The 12,285-nt window shown below is 46.5% G+C and overlaps 1 protein-coding gene across 1 annotated transcript in view; it reads right to left on the bottom strand.

Moving 5' to 3' along the window:
- Positions 1 to 12,285, bottom strand: part of LOC126198809 (venom carboxylesterase-6-like) — an 89,181-nt gene that overhangs the window by 61,619 nt on the left and 15,277 nt on the right. Inside the window, exon 2 of the mRNA XM_049935379.1 lies at positions 3,321 to 3,455. Within this exon, the coding sequence (XP_049791336.1) occupies positions 3,321 to 3,455 (135 nt within the window). The remainder of the gene's footprint in view (positions 1 to 3,320; positions 3,456 to 12,285) is intronic.

The following is a 12,285-nucleotide window of genomic DNA, read 5'->3' as shown; positions in this document are numbered from 1 at the left end:
GTGTATGTACGCTAAGGAATGAATCCACATTGAGGTATTAATTCGATCACTGGCCGTACTTCCCCTTCTCAACGATTTTGAGAAAATATGTGTCTAAAGGGAGCGTTTTGTATCACTGAGTAGACACAGAAGATTTTCTCAGTGCTGCACTGAATATTGCCACAACGCACCAGAACGCAAACGTTGCTATAGCGGTTCCAGTTCCAACACTCGGTGGCTGCTAAAGGTGTGAAAAATTCCATGTGGATTTGGAAACTCCCTTATCGGGGTTTGTTCTGATACTGCGCTCTTCCGACTTGGTGTATCAGTACTGATAGCAACACAGAATACATTATGACATTGCGGTAGGCTTGTAAGTTAAAGTTTTAATACGTATAAAACTTTATCTGTAATCATCTTCATATGTAATCTTTTGAAGTATTTATGGTGTCATTCATAAAGCAACTCCTGGTCGAATATGATTTTAATCAATGGTATTCAATTTGTCTTGTAAGTTCGCCCTCAGTTTCTTGAAAAACTAGAGTTCATTCGATATGAAGACAGTCGGATCTTTCGAACGGAAAGTTTCAAACAGAACATACCTGGCAACAAGTGATACCTAGTGCCTACCACACGCGACGTGGTTGTAAGTAATTACCAAACAAATTTAATAATTATTGCCGACAGTAAAAGGCAACGTCCGCTGATTTACTTTATTAATCTTCAAACGATAGAACATGCCCATGTATGTCTTTGCTATTTACATTGATGTAATTCGGGAACTGAAGTCGTTCATTCGTATGTCTTTACTATTTACAGTGACGTAATGCGGAAACTAAAGTCGTTTATTCCACTGAAACCATTGTTTGTTCATGTTGCCTATAAATTATTTGGCGTGCCGGTATCGATATTAATGTTAGGTATTCACGCAAACTGTGTGGGTGACATCTGGTTGCGTAAATTTACATCAAGTCAATGAGAAATAGTCTGCAATTCACGTCATTTGATTAATCTTTCTTCAGGGTGTAACTGATAGAAGTGCAAATTTTTCTATTGGTGGCTGAAGACGATGTACTGACCAACATTATAACCATATTTAAGTTCAAAATGGTTCAAATGGCTCTGAGCACTATGGGACTTAACATCTATGGTCATCAGTCCCCTAGAACTTAGAACTACTTAAACCTAACTAACCTAAGGACAGCACACAACACCCAGCCATCACGAGGCAGAGAAAATCCCTGACCCCGCCGGGAATCGAACCCGGGAACCCGGGCGTGGGAAGCGAGAACGCTACCGCACGACCACAAGATGCGGGCATATTTAAGTCATTTGCTGACTAATAGTAATGGCTATTACGAGTATTATGTTTTTAAGTTGGGTATTACCTTCAAATACATGTGGCAAGAACAAGCTACTAACACCTACTTTTCCCCAGGAAGCAGGTCACGTGTTGAAGTGTGGACATGTGGATGCAAAACGGTTAGTCTATAGTGCCAGGTTTCGTTCAGTTAGGGCCAGTTAGGGCCATGCAGTGCACGACAGGTCGTGAAGTTTGCGAAGCGTTTGTTGGAAGATTGTTCGTCGGAGAGAAAAAAAGAATCAATACACTGATGTGTGTTCAGATCAAGGTGCCACATATAAAAATATATGCTCTTATACCCGTTACACCACGCACATCAAACAACATCCGCTCGAAGTATAACTGCTCGAGTACTTCTCATGTTGCCCGCATCTCGTGGTCGTTCGGTAGCGTTCTCGCTTCCCACGCCCGGGTTCCCGGGTTCGATTCCCGGCGGGGTCAGAGATTTTCTCTGCCTCGTGATGGCTGGGTGTTGTGTGCTGTCCTTAGGTTAGTTAGGTTTAAGTAGTTCCAAGTTCTAGGGTACTGATGACCATTGAAGTTAAGTCCCATAGTGCTCAGAGCCATTTGAACCATTTGAACTTCTCATGTTTTCACTTGCCCATTTGCCGTGACTCCATTTCCAGATGTCAAGTCGGTCGATGTCAACCGTAATCATTTATCTGCTGGATGCGACAGTATCCCGGCCACCACAAGAAAAAAAAACGCAACAATAAAGAATACCAGAGCGTATGGTTAGTCAGCTAGAGTACGCTCAGTGAGAACGTATTAAAAACTGTCTTGTATTGTCGTACCAATATTTAGGGAACTGAGTTTTCATATATTTCTCTCCGTAAGTAACTACATGTACATCCGTGAAAGGTAACACAAAACGCCTGCTTCCCACCGTCTTATCCGCGCCCCTTTCTCTTTGCAACGTATCCACTCTCACTGAAACCCTTATCTTTCCGTCACCTCCCCCCGCCCTCCCTGCCCCCAGTACCCAGTAAAGTGATAAAACAACCCTCCCCTTCAAGATCTTGGTCGCTATAATGCTCAGTTTTGGGACCGTTGCCGTACATGATTTTAGCTTAGTGTCACGTGGCTTCTATTACCGAAAAATACGGAAATACTCGTATCGGATATTAGCAATCGGGTAAATATTTGATGAACGCTTGACGATTTGAGCGAGTCGATGAAGATATTTATAGAGATGTGAGGGGCACTCCATGTGATGGTCTTGTAAGGGGTCTGTAGGCCCTTACTATAACTTTGCACTCGGCACAGGTCAATAGGGCGAACAATCGATTGTGACGTGTTGAGAGATCGAGTGTCGAGTTGCGCCAGAGTGGTTGGCGGGAATGGTGTGTGTGTGGAGGCCGTTATTGAAATACAGGGTCTTTAACCGAGAAGGGTGTCACCATCGCCGTGGTTAGACCCCTAAATAATAAATTAATACTGGAAAGTGATGAACTATCATTATGAAAGTGATCAGTGACGTTACTAGTGACGATGTCTAGTTTCGCGTCTACCGCGCCGGCCTAACCTTGGATTGCAGTGTTGGATGCAGTGATGGATTAGCGTGTAACGATAATGGAAAATGAAGAAAGCCTGTGCTGAGATTAGCCGTAATTTGGTATGTATGACGAAGGCAGTAGCTGTCTCTTTTTTGTGTTTTGAGAGGAATATAAGTTCGTAATTAGTAAAACTGTGTTGGTGTTCCTTATTACCAGACATTCAGTATTATAGTATTGATCAGAACGAACTGGAAAGTAACAACTTCCGTAGCAGTCAATTCAGATTACCAGCCCCATTAGGTTCACGGTCATGTTAATAATAAATATTGGGCTGCTAATCGATCAGATCAGGTCGAGATAAAAAACGGAGGTGATACAGTCTGAACAGTCAGGCAGTGAAACAAGTGCCATCGACCCATTGTAATGTCTACGGACGGGGCTCAACTGGAGGCCGGCTACAGGAGAGACGTTGATATACTCACCACGAACCGCAGCTCCCCTAGCGGTGGCTCGGCGAACGGGATGGCGAGGTACCTGTGGTACGTCGTCCCCAGCACCGTCTGCTCCACGCTGCCTCGCAGGTCGCCCTGCTCCACCGTGGCGTACGCGTACTGCGCCTGTGGACGGAGGTAACGTGTCAGCAAGAGATGTTGAATCTGGGTTGAATTACTAACTTTAAAACTATTTCTATTTTTTTATAGCAATGAGGAGACATGGCTGTAGAGTAACCCCGCTTAATATTCATTGAACAAGCAGAAAAAGAATCCAAGCAGAGATTTGGAAAGGGAATTATATTTTAGGGGGAAGAAGTAAAAACTTTATTTTGAAGATGACACTGAAACGGAATGGACAACGTCTTGAAGAGATTACAAGGTGAATATGGAAAATAGCAAAATGAGGGTTATGAAGTGTAGTTGAATTAAAACAAGTTATTTTAAGGAAAATAGATTAGGAAATGAGACTCTAAGAGTGGTTTCCATTTTGGCAGACTGTCGACGACCGAAGCAGAGATTATACACGGTGATTTTTCCACCGCATACAAACTCTAGGGATTGACCGATGTCAGGAAGCCGAACAGAAAAAGTCTGATGAACTTATTTCCGTAAATGCACGGTTTCCATGCTCGAGACCATTTATTCAATCATACATTGTTACAGAGACTGCGGTCTAATTCTCGCTGTACCGTGAAGCCACCGTTACTGTATGTGTTGCAAATGTGACTCAACGCATGCGTTTACGCGCCGTAGCATGTTCTGTCTCACACGTAAAATCGGCCAGGTTGCATTCGAGCTGTGCCAGAGGCAGCATGAATGCGCTGCTCCAGTGTCTCCACATCTGGAATGTGCTCTGCTTACACTTTTAAGATGGCCACATAACCAGAAATCTCACTGACTGGGATCCGGTGAACGAGCAGGCCATGCAACTGGACCCCCTCGTCTGATCCATCGACCAGAGAAGATGCGTCCGGGCGTTAACGTCAAAGTGAGCTGGAGAACCATCATGTAGCAGCCACATAACCCTTCTTCCAGCAGGGGAAGCAAAGTCACCCGCAAGAAACGCCCATAGTTCCGGTCTGTTAGGCGACGTGGAAGGAAGATAGGTCCCAAAATACGGTCGCCAATCATGTCGACCTTCACATTACTGCTGCACGGATGCTGATGATTCCCTGTCACCATACAATGGGCGTTCTGCATACTATCCCACATATGACTCTAATGAAAGCTGAAGATAGCACTCCGCATAAAGATGGCCTCATCGACGAACAAGCTGGTTGACATAAATCCCAGAATGGTGGTTGTCTGGTGAAGAGACTAGTGGAAAAACTGCTCCTGATGTGGAAAGTCGGTCGCCAGTAAGCCCTGCGCACGCTGTTGATGAAAAGGATAGTAACAATTGAAAATGTTCCGCACGGTCGTCTGGCTTAGCCTGTACTGGCGGGCCAACTGCCTGGTATTGACACGGCGGTAGCCTTTCACGCTGTTAATGAATCTTCCTCCAAATCTAGAGTCCGAATAGTTCAGGTACGTCCTTCATGATTTCATGCTTCCTAAAACGACCCTGTCTCGGACAAACGGCGAAACACTGTTGCAACCATTGAATGCCGTGGTTGTTGTCGACGGGGTAGGTCTCCTAATACAACCTTTCTGCCCGCCACCCGTTGCCATTTGCCTTTCCGCAAGTAAACATAATGTCGACAAGCTCTTGATCGAATACAGAATCATTGCTTACAACGCTGTACCACATCCACTACAAGATGAGTCAGCAAGAGAAGTGAATTGGACACAACATTACCAGTTGCCATGATAGAAGAGGCCGCTAAGGCCTGACGTATTAGGAGCAGTACCATCCTCTAGGAGAAAACCATACACAGTGTAACTGTGGCTGCATGGTACAGCGCTTATTAGACGGCGGTCTCTGAACAAAGTATGTTTGAATAAATGTACTCTAGTATTTGTTTAAAAAATGGTTCAAATGGCTCTGAGTACTATGGGACTAAACATCTGAGGTCACATTTCCCTAGAACTTAGAACTACTGGAACCTAAGTAACCTATTGACATCACACACATCCATGCCCGAGGCAGGATTCGAACCTGCGACCGTAGCAGTCACGGGGTTCCGGACTGAAGCGCCTAGAACAGCTCGGCCAATCCGGCCAGCGCATTTATCCTCTCATTGATCAATCACTAGAGCTTGTACACGGTGGAAAAAATCACCCTGCATAAAATTTAGACTGACAATAGCACGAAAATTGAAATACTCTGCCGCAGTTTCTGCCTGTATGTCTTAAATACTCTCAGGAACTACTGAAGGGATTCTGATGCGGCTCCCACTGTTAGATATACTCGTTCAGGAGGAATGTTTGTGGACGTAACGTATTACCACTAAGCAACGATTTGTGTGCAATGTATGTACTGTTATCAGTTCCTTAATTAGCTGCCATGTCGAGTGACATCTTGGAGCAATGATGAGAGCTACGAGCTGGTCAGTTACACAGGTGGCCATGTCTGATGGGAAAAGCAGTACACAGCCGCCACAACTCAAGACAGCAGCGAAACGTGAACGAATATATACGCTTATTATAACGTCCTGCCCGGAGTTTTTCTCTGTGTACGTACAGAATAATCACTGGAGCTAGTGTAGGCATTTAGATATGGGTTTCACTAATACATTGATACATGAGGAATGTTTGTCTATTTCATTTGTAAATATTTCACGCAAATTCGCTGAACTATAATTATGTTTGTCCACTAAGTTGTGGCTCTTGCAAGTTTTCCTGACCTTTGCTATGAAATAGTTCTAGTTATACGAAAAATGATGTGGAGCAATTGTTGCCAGAGCTATAGAAAAGTCGAGGACACTCCGTTATATCTATTAAGACAAAGGCACAGTAACAAACAGATTAGTTTCCAAGACACACGATGAAAAATTTCACCTTAAATGAGTTATAATGGTAACAAAAAACGAACCTTTATCAAATTAAATATGATCGCCGCTTCGTGCATTTAGATAATAACAGTTTTATCCAAAACGTTTTGGGCAAGTAATTTAGTAATTACAAGTGTTTTGCGTCTGACCGTGGGTACTTAAAAGTGTACTCGTGCGAAGTCGGGACTGGTCGGTAGTTGCTGATAAATTTGTAAAACTCGAACGTCTGTGAAAGTATTAGGAAGTTTTTTCTGAGTGTATTTGTACAGAGTGTAGTCCAATACGGAAGGGAATGTGGACGATAGGCCGTTCAGTAAGAAAAGAACAGAGCCTTTTGAAATGTGTAAGGAGAATTGTGAAGGATAAGATGAATAGATCGGATAGCTAATGAGTATGTAGTGAATCGTAGTGAGAAATAAAGAACTTTATGGCACAATGTGAATGAAATGAGTGATTCCTTGACAGTATTTTTCCTGCAGCACTGTACCTCAGCTAGTTTCATAATGAAGGTAAGAGTGTGGACTAAAAATTATGAAGATCTAGGTTCAAATGAATGCAGCTTGTAGCAGTTATCTAGATATGAAGAAACTTGTACAGTACAATAACAACAACAATATTTGGAGTGGATACCGGAACAACAACAACAACAGCTGCACGTCATTCACTCTCGCTTGCTAAATGAACACGTGACGAAACGATCTGTACTCCTTTGCATGACGTATCTTGTTGAATGACAAGAAACACACAAAACTGGTTTGGAATCGGTTACTTTTTGTGCGGATTATAATTAGTGCACCCATAGTAAGATACTTCAGACCTCCGTCATATACTGGAAATTTACTGAATCTGGGAGACTGGAACTTTGTTAATGTAGCAAAAAACGGTCGTGATCACTGTGGTGTCACCGCTAGACACCACACTTGCTAGGTGGTAACTTAAATCGGCCGCGGTCCTGTAGTACATGTCGGACCCGCGTGTCGCCACTGTGTAATCGCAAACCTAGCGCCACCACATGGCAGGTCACAAGACACGGACATGACCTCGTCCCAGTTGTACGGACGACATAGCTTGCGACCAGACGTACGAAGCTTTCCTCTCATTTGCCGAGAGACAGATTGAATAGCCTTCAGCTAGTCCATAGCTACTACCTAGCAAGGCGCCATTTGTATCAGTGCTTATAGCTAACGAATATTCAAGAGAGATGTATTCCAAGGATTCATTAAAGTTAAGTATAAAAGAAGCTCCCTTCTTTTCTTTATAGTTTTCATCCAGTATCCTGTTTCAGACTTCACGCCCGTCTGCGTAAGTTTAGCGTGCACCTAGCTACCTCATTGTGTCTAGGCTGTATGGTCTAGACACAACATTATTTGGCGACGAGTAAAAGAGTTTGTATTAATTCGTTTGTGTCATGGCTTCGCCACATTCTCCAGATGTACTGTCCGAATTTTTTCGCTTGCAGAATCAGCAGACGCAGGCGTTATTGGAAGCCCTAGGACAGCTCGTCCAGGGTCAACGTGCGCTGCAATCCGATGCGGCAGCCGCCGCTTCATCGCTACCGCAGTCACACAACGCTGTCGCACCGCCATTTAGGCCCTTTGAGGCAGAGTGCGAAACCTGGACTGAGTGGGCCAGCCAGTTCAACTTTCATCTCGCAGCCTACAGAATTCAAGGTAAAGAGCGGCAGCCGTTTTTGCTTTCTTTTGTCGGTGTGTCTACCTACCGTGTGATAGTGAAATTGTTTCCCCGACGCGACGTAGCAACTCTGTCCTACGAAGAAATTTTGTCTGCTTTAGATGCCTATTTCAAAGAAACAGTAAATGTAGTTGCAAAACGATATACGTTCTTTCGTACAAAACGTACGGCCGGTCAGACTAATAGGGAGTGGGTAGCAACTTTGCAAGGACTTACTAGAGACTGTGCGTTTGCCTGTGAATGTGGCCTCCCATATTCAGATACTATGGTGCGTGATGCAATAGCACAGAACGTTTCTGATGTTCGCATAAGGGAACAGATTTTGAAACTAGTAAATCCCTCCCTTCAACAAGTGATAGACATATTGGATAGGCAAGACTCACTTGACTGTGCTCAGGCATCTTTTGAAACTTCGCCAGCAGTGTGTCACATTAACCGGCCCGCCGGCCGCGCTGCCCGGGACGCTAGGCGGCCCTCGCGCCCGTCCGCACAGCAGCGGCAGCCTATCTTGCAAACACGTGCGCCGCGTAAGCAAGCCAATGCAGTGAAATCATGCCCGCGGTGTGCAACTAGACATTCGCGTGAAAATTGCCCGTCACGCCAAGCTATTTGCTTTTACTGTCAAAAGAAAGGACATGTACAAAGTGTTTGCCAGAAAAAGATTAGATCAGACAATTTCAATAATTCCAGGCCCTTTGCTTCGCGCCGGAATCAAACCCAGGACAATCAGGCTCGTGGACCTTCACCCATGGACATTCATGTAGTTCATTCCCACCCGTCCAGTGACACTTTAGCTAACAGTGACTGTGTTCGTCCCACAAAACGTGTGCGTCGACGTCGCCGGAAATCCCGTAAAGTCGCAAGTGCTTCTGTACCTGTATCAGTTCAAAATGCACGTGACAGTCGCTCTTGTCGTCAACAGGACAATAAACTTTTTGTGGACTTAGACTTTGCAGGCAAAGTGATACCATTCCAGCTCGATACCGGAGCTGCAGTTTCATTGCTCAATCCCGACACGTACAAACAGCTGGGCGCACCGCCATTGCGTGCCGCAAATGTTGAGTTAACTAGTTACTCAGGACAACAGATCCCTGTGTTAGGCCAGTGCAGCCTTCTTGCCACATACAAGGGACAAACAAAACTTGTATCATTTTACGTTCTTCGTTCTTCTACTGCAGTGAGCTTGTTTGGTTTAGATTTGTTTCAATTGTTTAATTTGTCTATAGTAAATCAGGTCCTATCAGTGAATCCGACTGTGCCTTCCGCCAGTGTTTCTAGTCTTTGTGAAGAATTTGCAGACATTTTTGCACCGGGCCTTGGTTGCGCTAAGAACTATGAAGCGCATTTGGAACTGAAAGACAACGCGCAACCGAAATTTTTCAGAGCGCGCACTGTTCCCCACGCATTGCGTGATGAGGTCGCAAGAACATTGCACGAATTAGAATCTCAAGGTGTAATTGAACGTGTGCAGGCTTCTCTCTGGGCCTCACCCTTAGTAATTTTGCCAAAACCTTCCGGAAAACTGAGACTTTGTGTGGACTTCAAGGCAACTGTGAATCCTCAACTTGTGACTGCTACTTTTCCTTTGCCCCGCCCGGAAGATCTTTTTGACAAACTGTGCCCGGGAAAATATTTTTCAAAATTGGACCTAGCAGATGCGTACTTGCAGATACCTGTGGACGAAGAATCCCAGCGCGTCTTAGTGGTAAATACGCATCTTGGCTTGTATCGCTTCAAAAGACTGCCATTCGGGTGTGCATCCGCCCCTGCTTTGTTTCAGCAATATTTACAAACTATTTGTGCGTCGGTCCCTACTGCTGCGAACTATCTGGACGATATTGTGATCTCAGGACAGACAGAAGCAGAACATTTGCAAAATCTCCGAACATTATTTCAGGTATTGCGTCAGAATGGTCTTCGCTTGAGGAAGGACAAATGTGTTTTTTTTGCTCGGGACTTACCCTACCTGGGGCATGTCATCAATGCCCAAGGTATACATCCGAGTCCAGAGCACCTCCGTGCCATACAGGACTTGCCTTCGCCGCAGAATTTGAAGCAGCTACAGAGTGTGCTGGGAAAAATCAATTACTACCATAAATATGTGCGCAATGCTTCTTCCATTTCAGCTCCGCTTCATCGTTTACGCCGTAAAGGTGTTCCGTTCGTCTGGACGACGGAATGCGAACGCGCCTTTCGCCAGTTGAAATCGGCGTTACTTTCAAATACTTGCCTTACGCCATTCGATCCCCAGAAACCCCTTTTGTTGATGGTAGATGCATCGGATTTCGGGATCGGTGCTGTGCTTGCGCACAAGGATGGCTCGCATGATCGCCCTATTGCCTTTGCGTCCAAATTGCTCTCATCTGCGCAAAGAAATTATTCACAAATAGAGAAAGAAGCTTTAGCTCTCGTGTTTGGTGTTACCAAGTTCCATGACTTCTTGTATGGTCGTCACTTTACCATCATCACAGACCACAAACCGTTGACATCGCTTTTTCATCCGAACAAGCCTGTACCTCCACGTACAGCGCAGAAATTCATTCGCTGGTCACTTTTTCTCTCGCAGTACCGCTACGATATCTTGTATCGGTCCACTGCTAAGCACGGAAACGCTGATGCGTTGTCCCGTTTGCCTGTTGCTGAGGATAAAGCATTCGATTCTTCCGAACTTGCTTGCATGTTCATTGATTCGGAAACCGATGACGTGTTCGAATCGTTTCCGATTGATTTTAGTCGTGTAGCTACAGCCACAGCTGCTGACCCTGTCCTTGCTACTGTTTTGCGTTTTGTTGCTACGCAATGGCCCTTGTCAAAGTCGCGGATCGAAGATCCTTTGGTTCGCCGTTTTTTTGCTCACAAGGAGAGACTTTTTGTACGACGTGGTGTTTTGTTGTTGCGTTCCGATAATGATCAATCCAGAGTCGTGGTCCCACGTTCGTTACAGTCCTCTGTCTTACAGCTTCTTCACCAAGGACATTGGGGTATAGTGCGTACGAAACAACTTGCTCGTCAGCACTGTACTTGGTTCGGAATCGATGCTGCGATTACGAATATGTGCTCCTCTTGCGTGGCGTGTGCCGAACAACAATCCGCACCGCCGCGGAAATTCTTTGCATGGCCGACAGCCACTTCCCCTTGGCAACGCTTGCATATCGATTTTGCTGGTCCATTCTGGAATGCTCGATGGTTGGTTGTGGTCGATGCTTTCAGTAATTTTCCTTTTGTTGTCCGGATGTCTTCCACGACGTCTTCTGCCACAATACAAGCCTTGTCTGCTATCTTTTGCATTGAGGGTCTTCCGCAGACTATTGTTTCCGACAATGGCCCACAATTCATGTCCGCAGAATTTCAGTCATTCTGCAAGGCCAATGGTATTCAACATCTGACGTCCGCGCCGTTTTCACCTCAGTCAAACGGTGCCGCGGAACGATTGGTCCGGACTTTCAAGTCCCAGATATTGAAATTGAAAGAGTCGCATTCTCGGGAGGACGCTTTGTTGCTCTTTTTGTCTTCGTATCGCTCTCAGCCCCGCGATGGCCGCTCGCCGGCTGAATTGCTCCATGGTCGATCTCATCGCACCCTGATGTCTTTGCTGCATCCGCCGCATCAGGTTCCTGTGCAGCGGCAGACTCCGGTTTTTGCTCCTGGCGACGTTGTCTATTATCGCAACTATCGCGGTTCACAGCGTTGGCTCGCTGGGCGCATTCTTCGCTGCCTCGGCCGCGCGATGTATTTGGTTTTGGGGGCCTCTGGTGAGGTGCGTCGGCATCTCAATCAGCTGCGCCTCTGTCGTCGCCTGGGTTCTGCCGCTCCCCGTCTGCTTTCAGCGACGGGGCCGTCCGGTCAGCGCCTTGGGGACCCATCTACTGGCTCGCCTCATCCCCAGGTGTTGCCGACGCTGCCTTCCCTTTTGCCTCATGGCGTCGCGCCGCCGCCGCAGCAGCCGCCGCAGCCGCCGCCGGCGCCGCCCGCAGTGGACGCGTCGCTGCAACCGCCTGGCGCCTCCCTGGGTCACGCGCCGCCGCTCGCTTCCCGTGACCAGCCGTCCTCCGCCATGGACCTCTTGCCCGCTCCGGACCGGATGTCGTCTTCGCCCGTCGGGTGCTCCGACCACATGGAGGTCGACCCTTCGGCCCCTCTTGGCTCCTTACGTGCGCATACACCGCATGTTGACGTGCACCCTGGACTAGGTTTGCAGGCGTTTCCTAGCTCCCCTCGGACCGAATGGCCGGGTGCGGGTGGCACAGCCTCGTCTGTTGTTAGGCTCCCCACCTCATCGCATACGTCAACATGGGGTCCTCCCCACGGCGGGCGGAAGCCTTATCTCA

Source organism: Schistocerca nitens, chromosome 8 (genome assembly GCF_023898315.1).
Source record: "Schistocerca nitens isolate TAMUIC-IGC-003100 chromosome 8, iqSchNite1.1, whole genome shotgun sequence".
Classification (NCBI taxonomy): domain Eukaryota; kingdom Metazoa; phylum Arthropoda; class Insecta; order Orthoptera; family Acrididae; genus Schistocerca; species Schistocerca nitens.
Note: the sequence above shows the minus strand (reverse complement) of the source record. Positions and strands in the feature narration are given on the sequence as shown.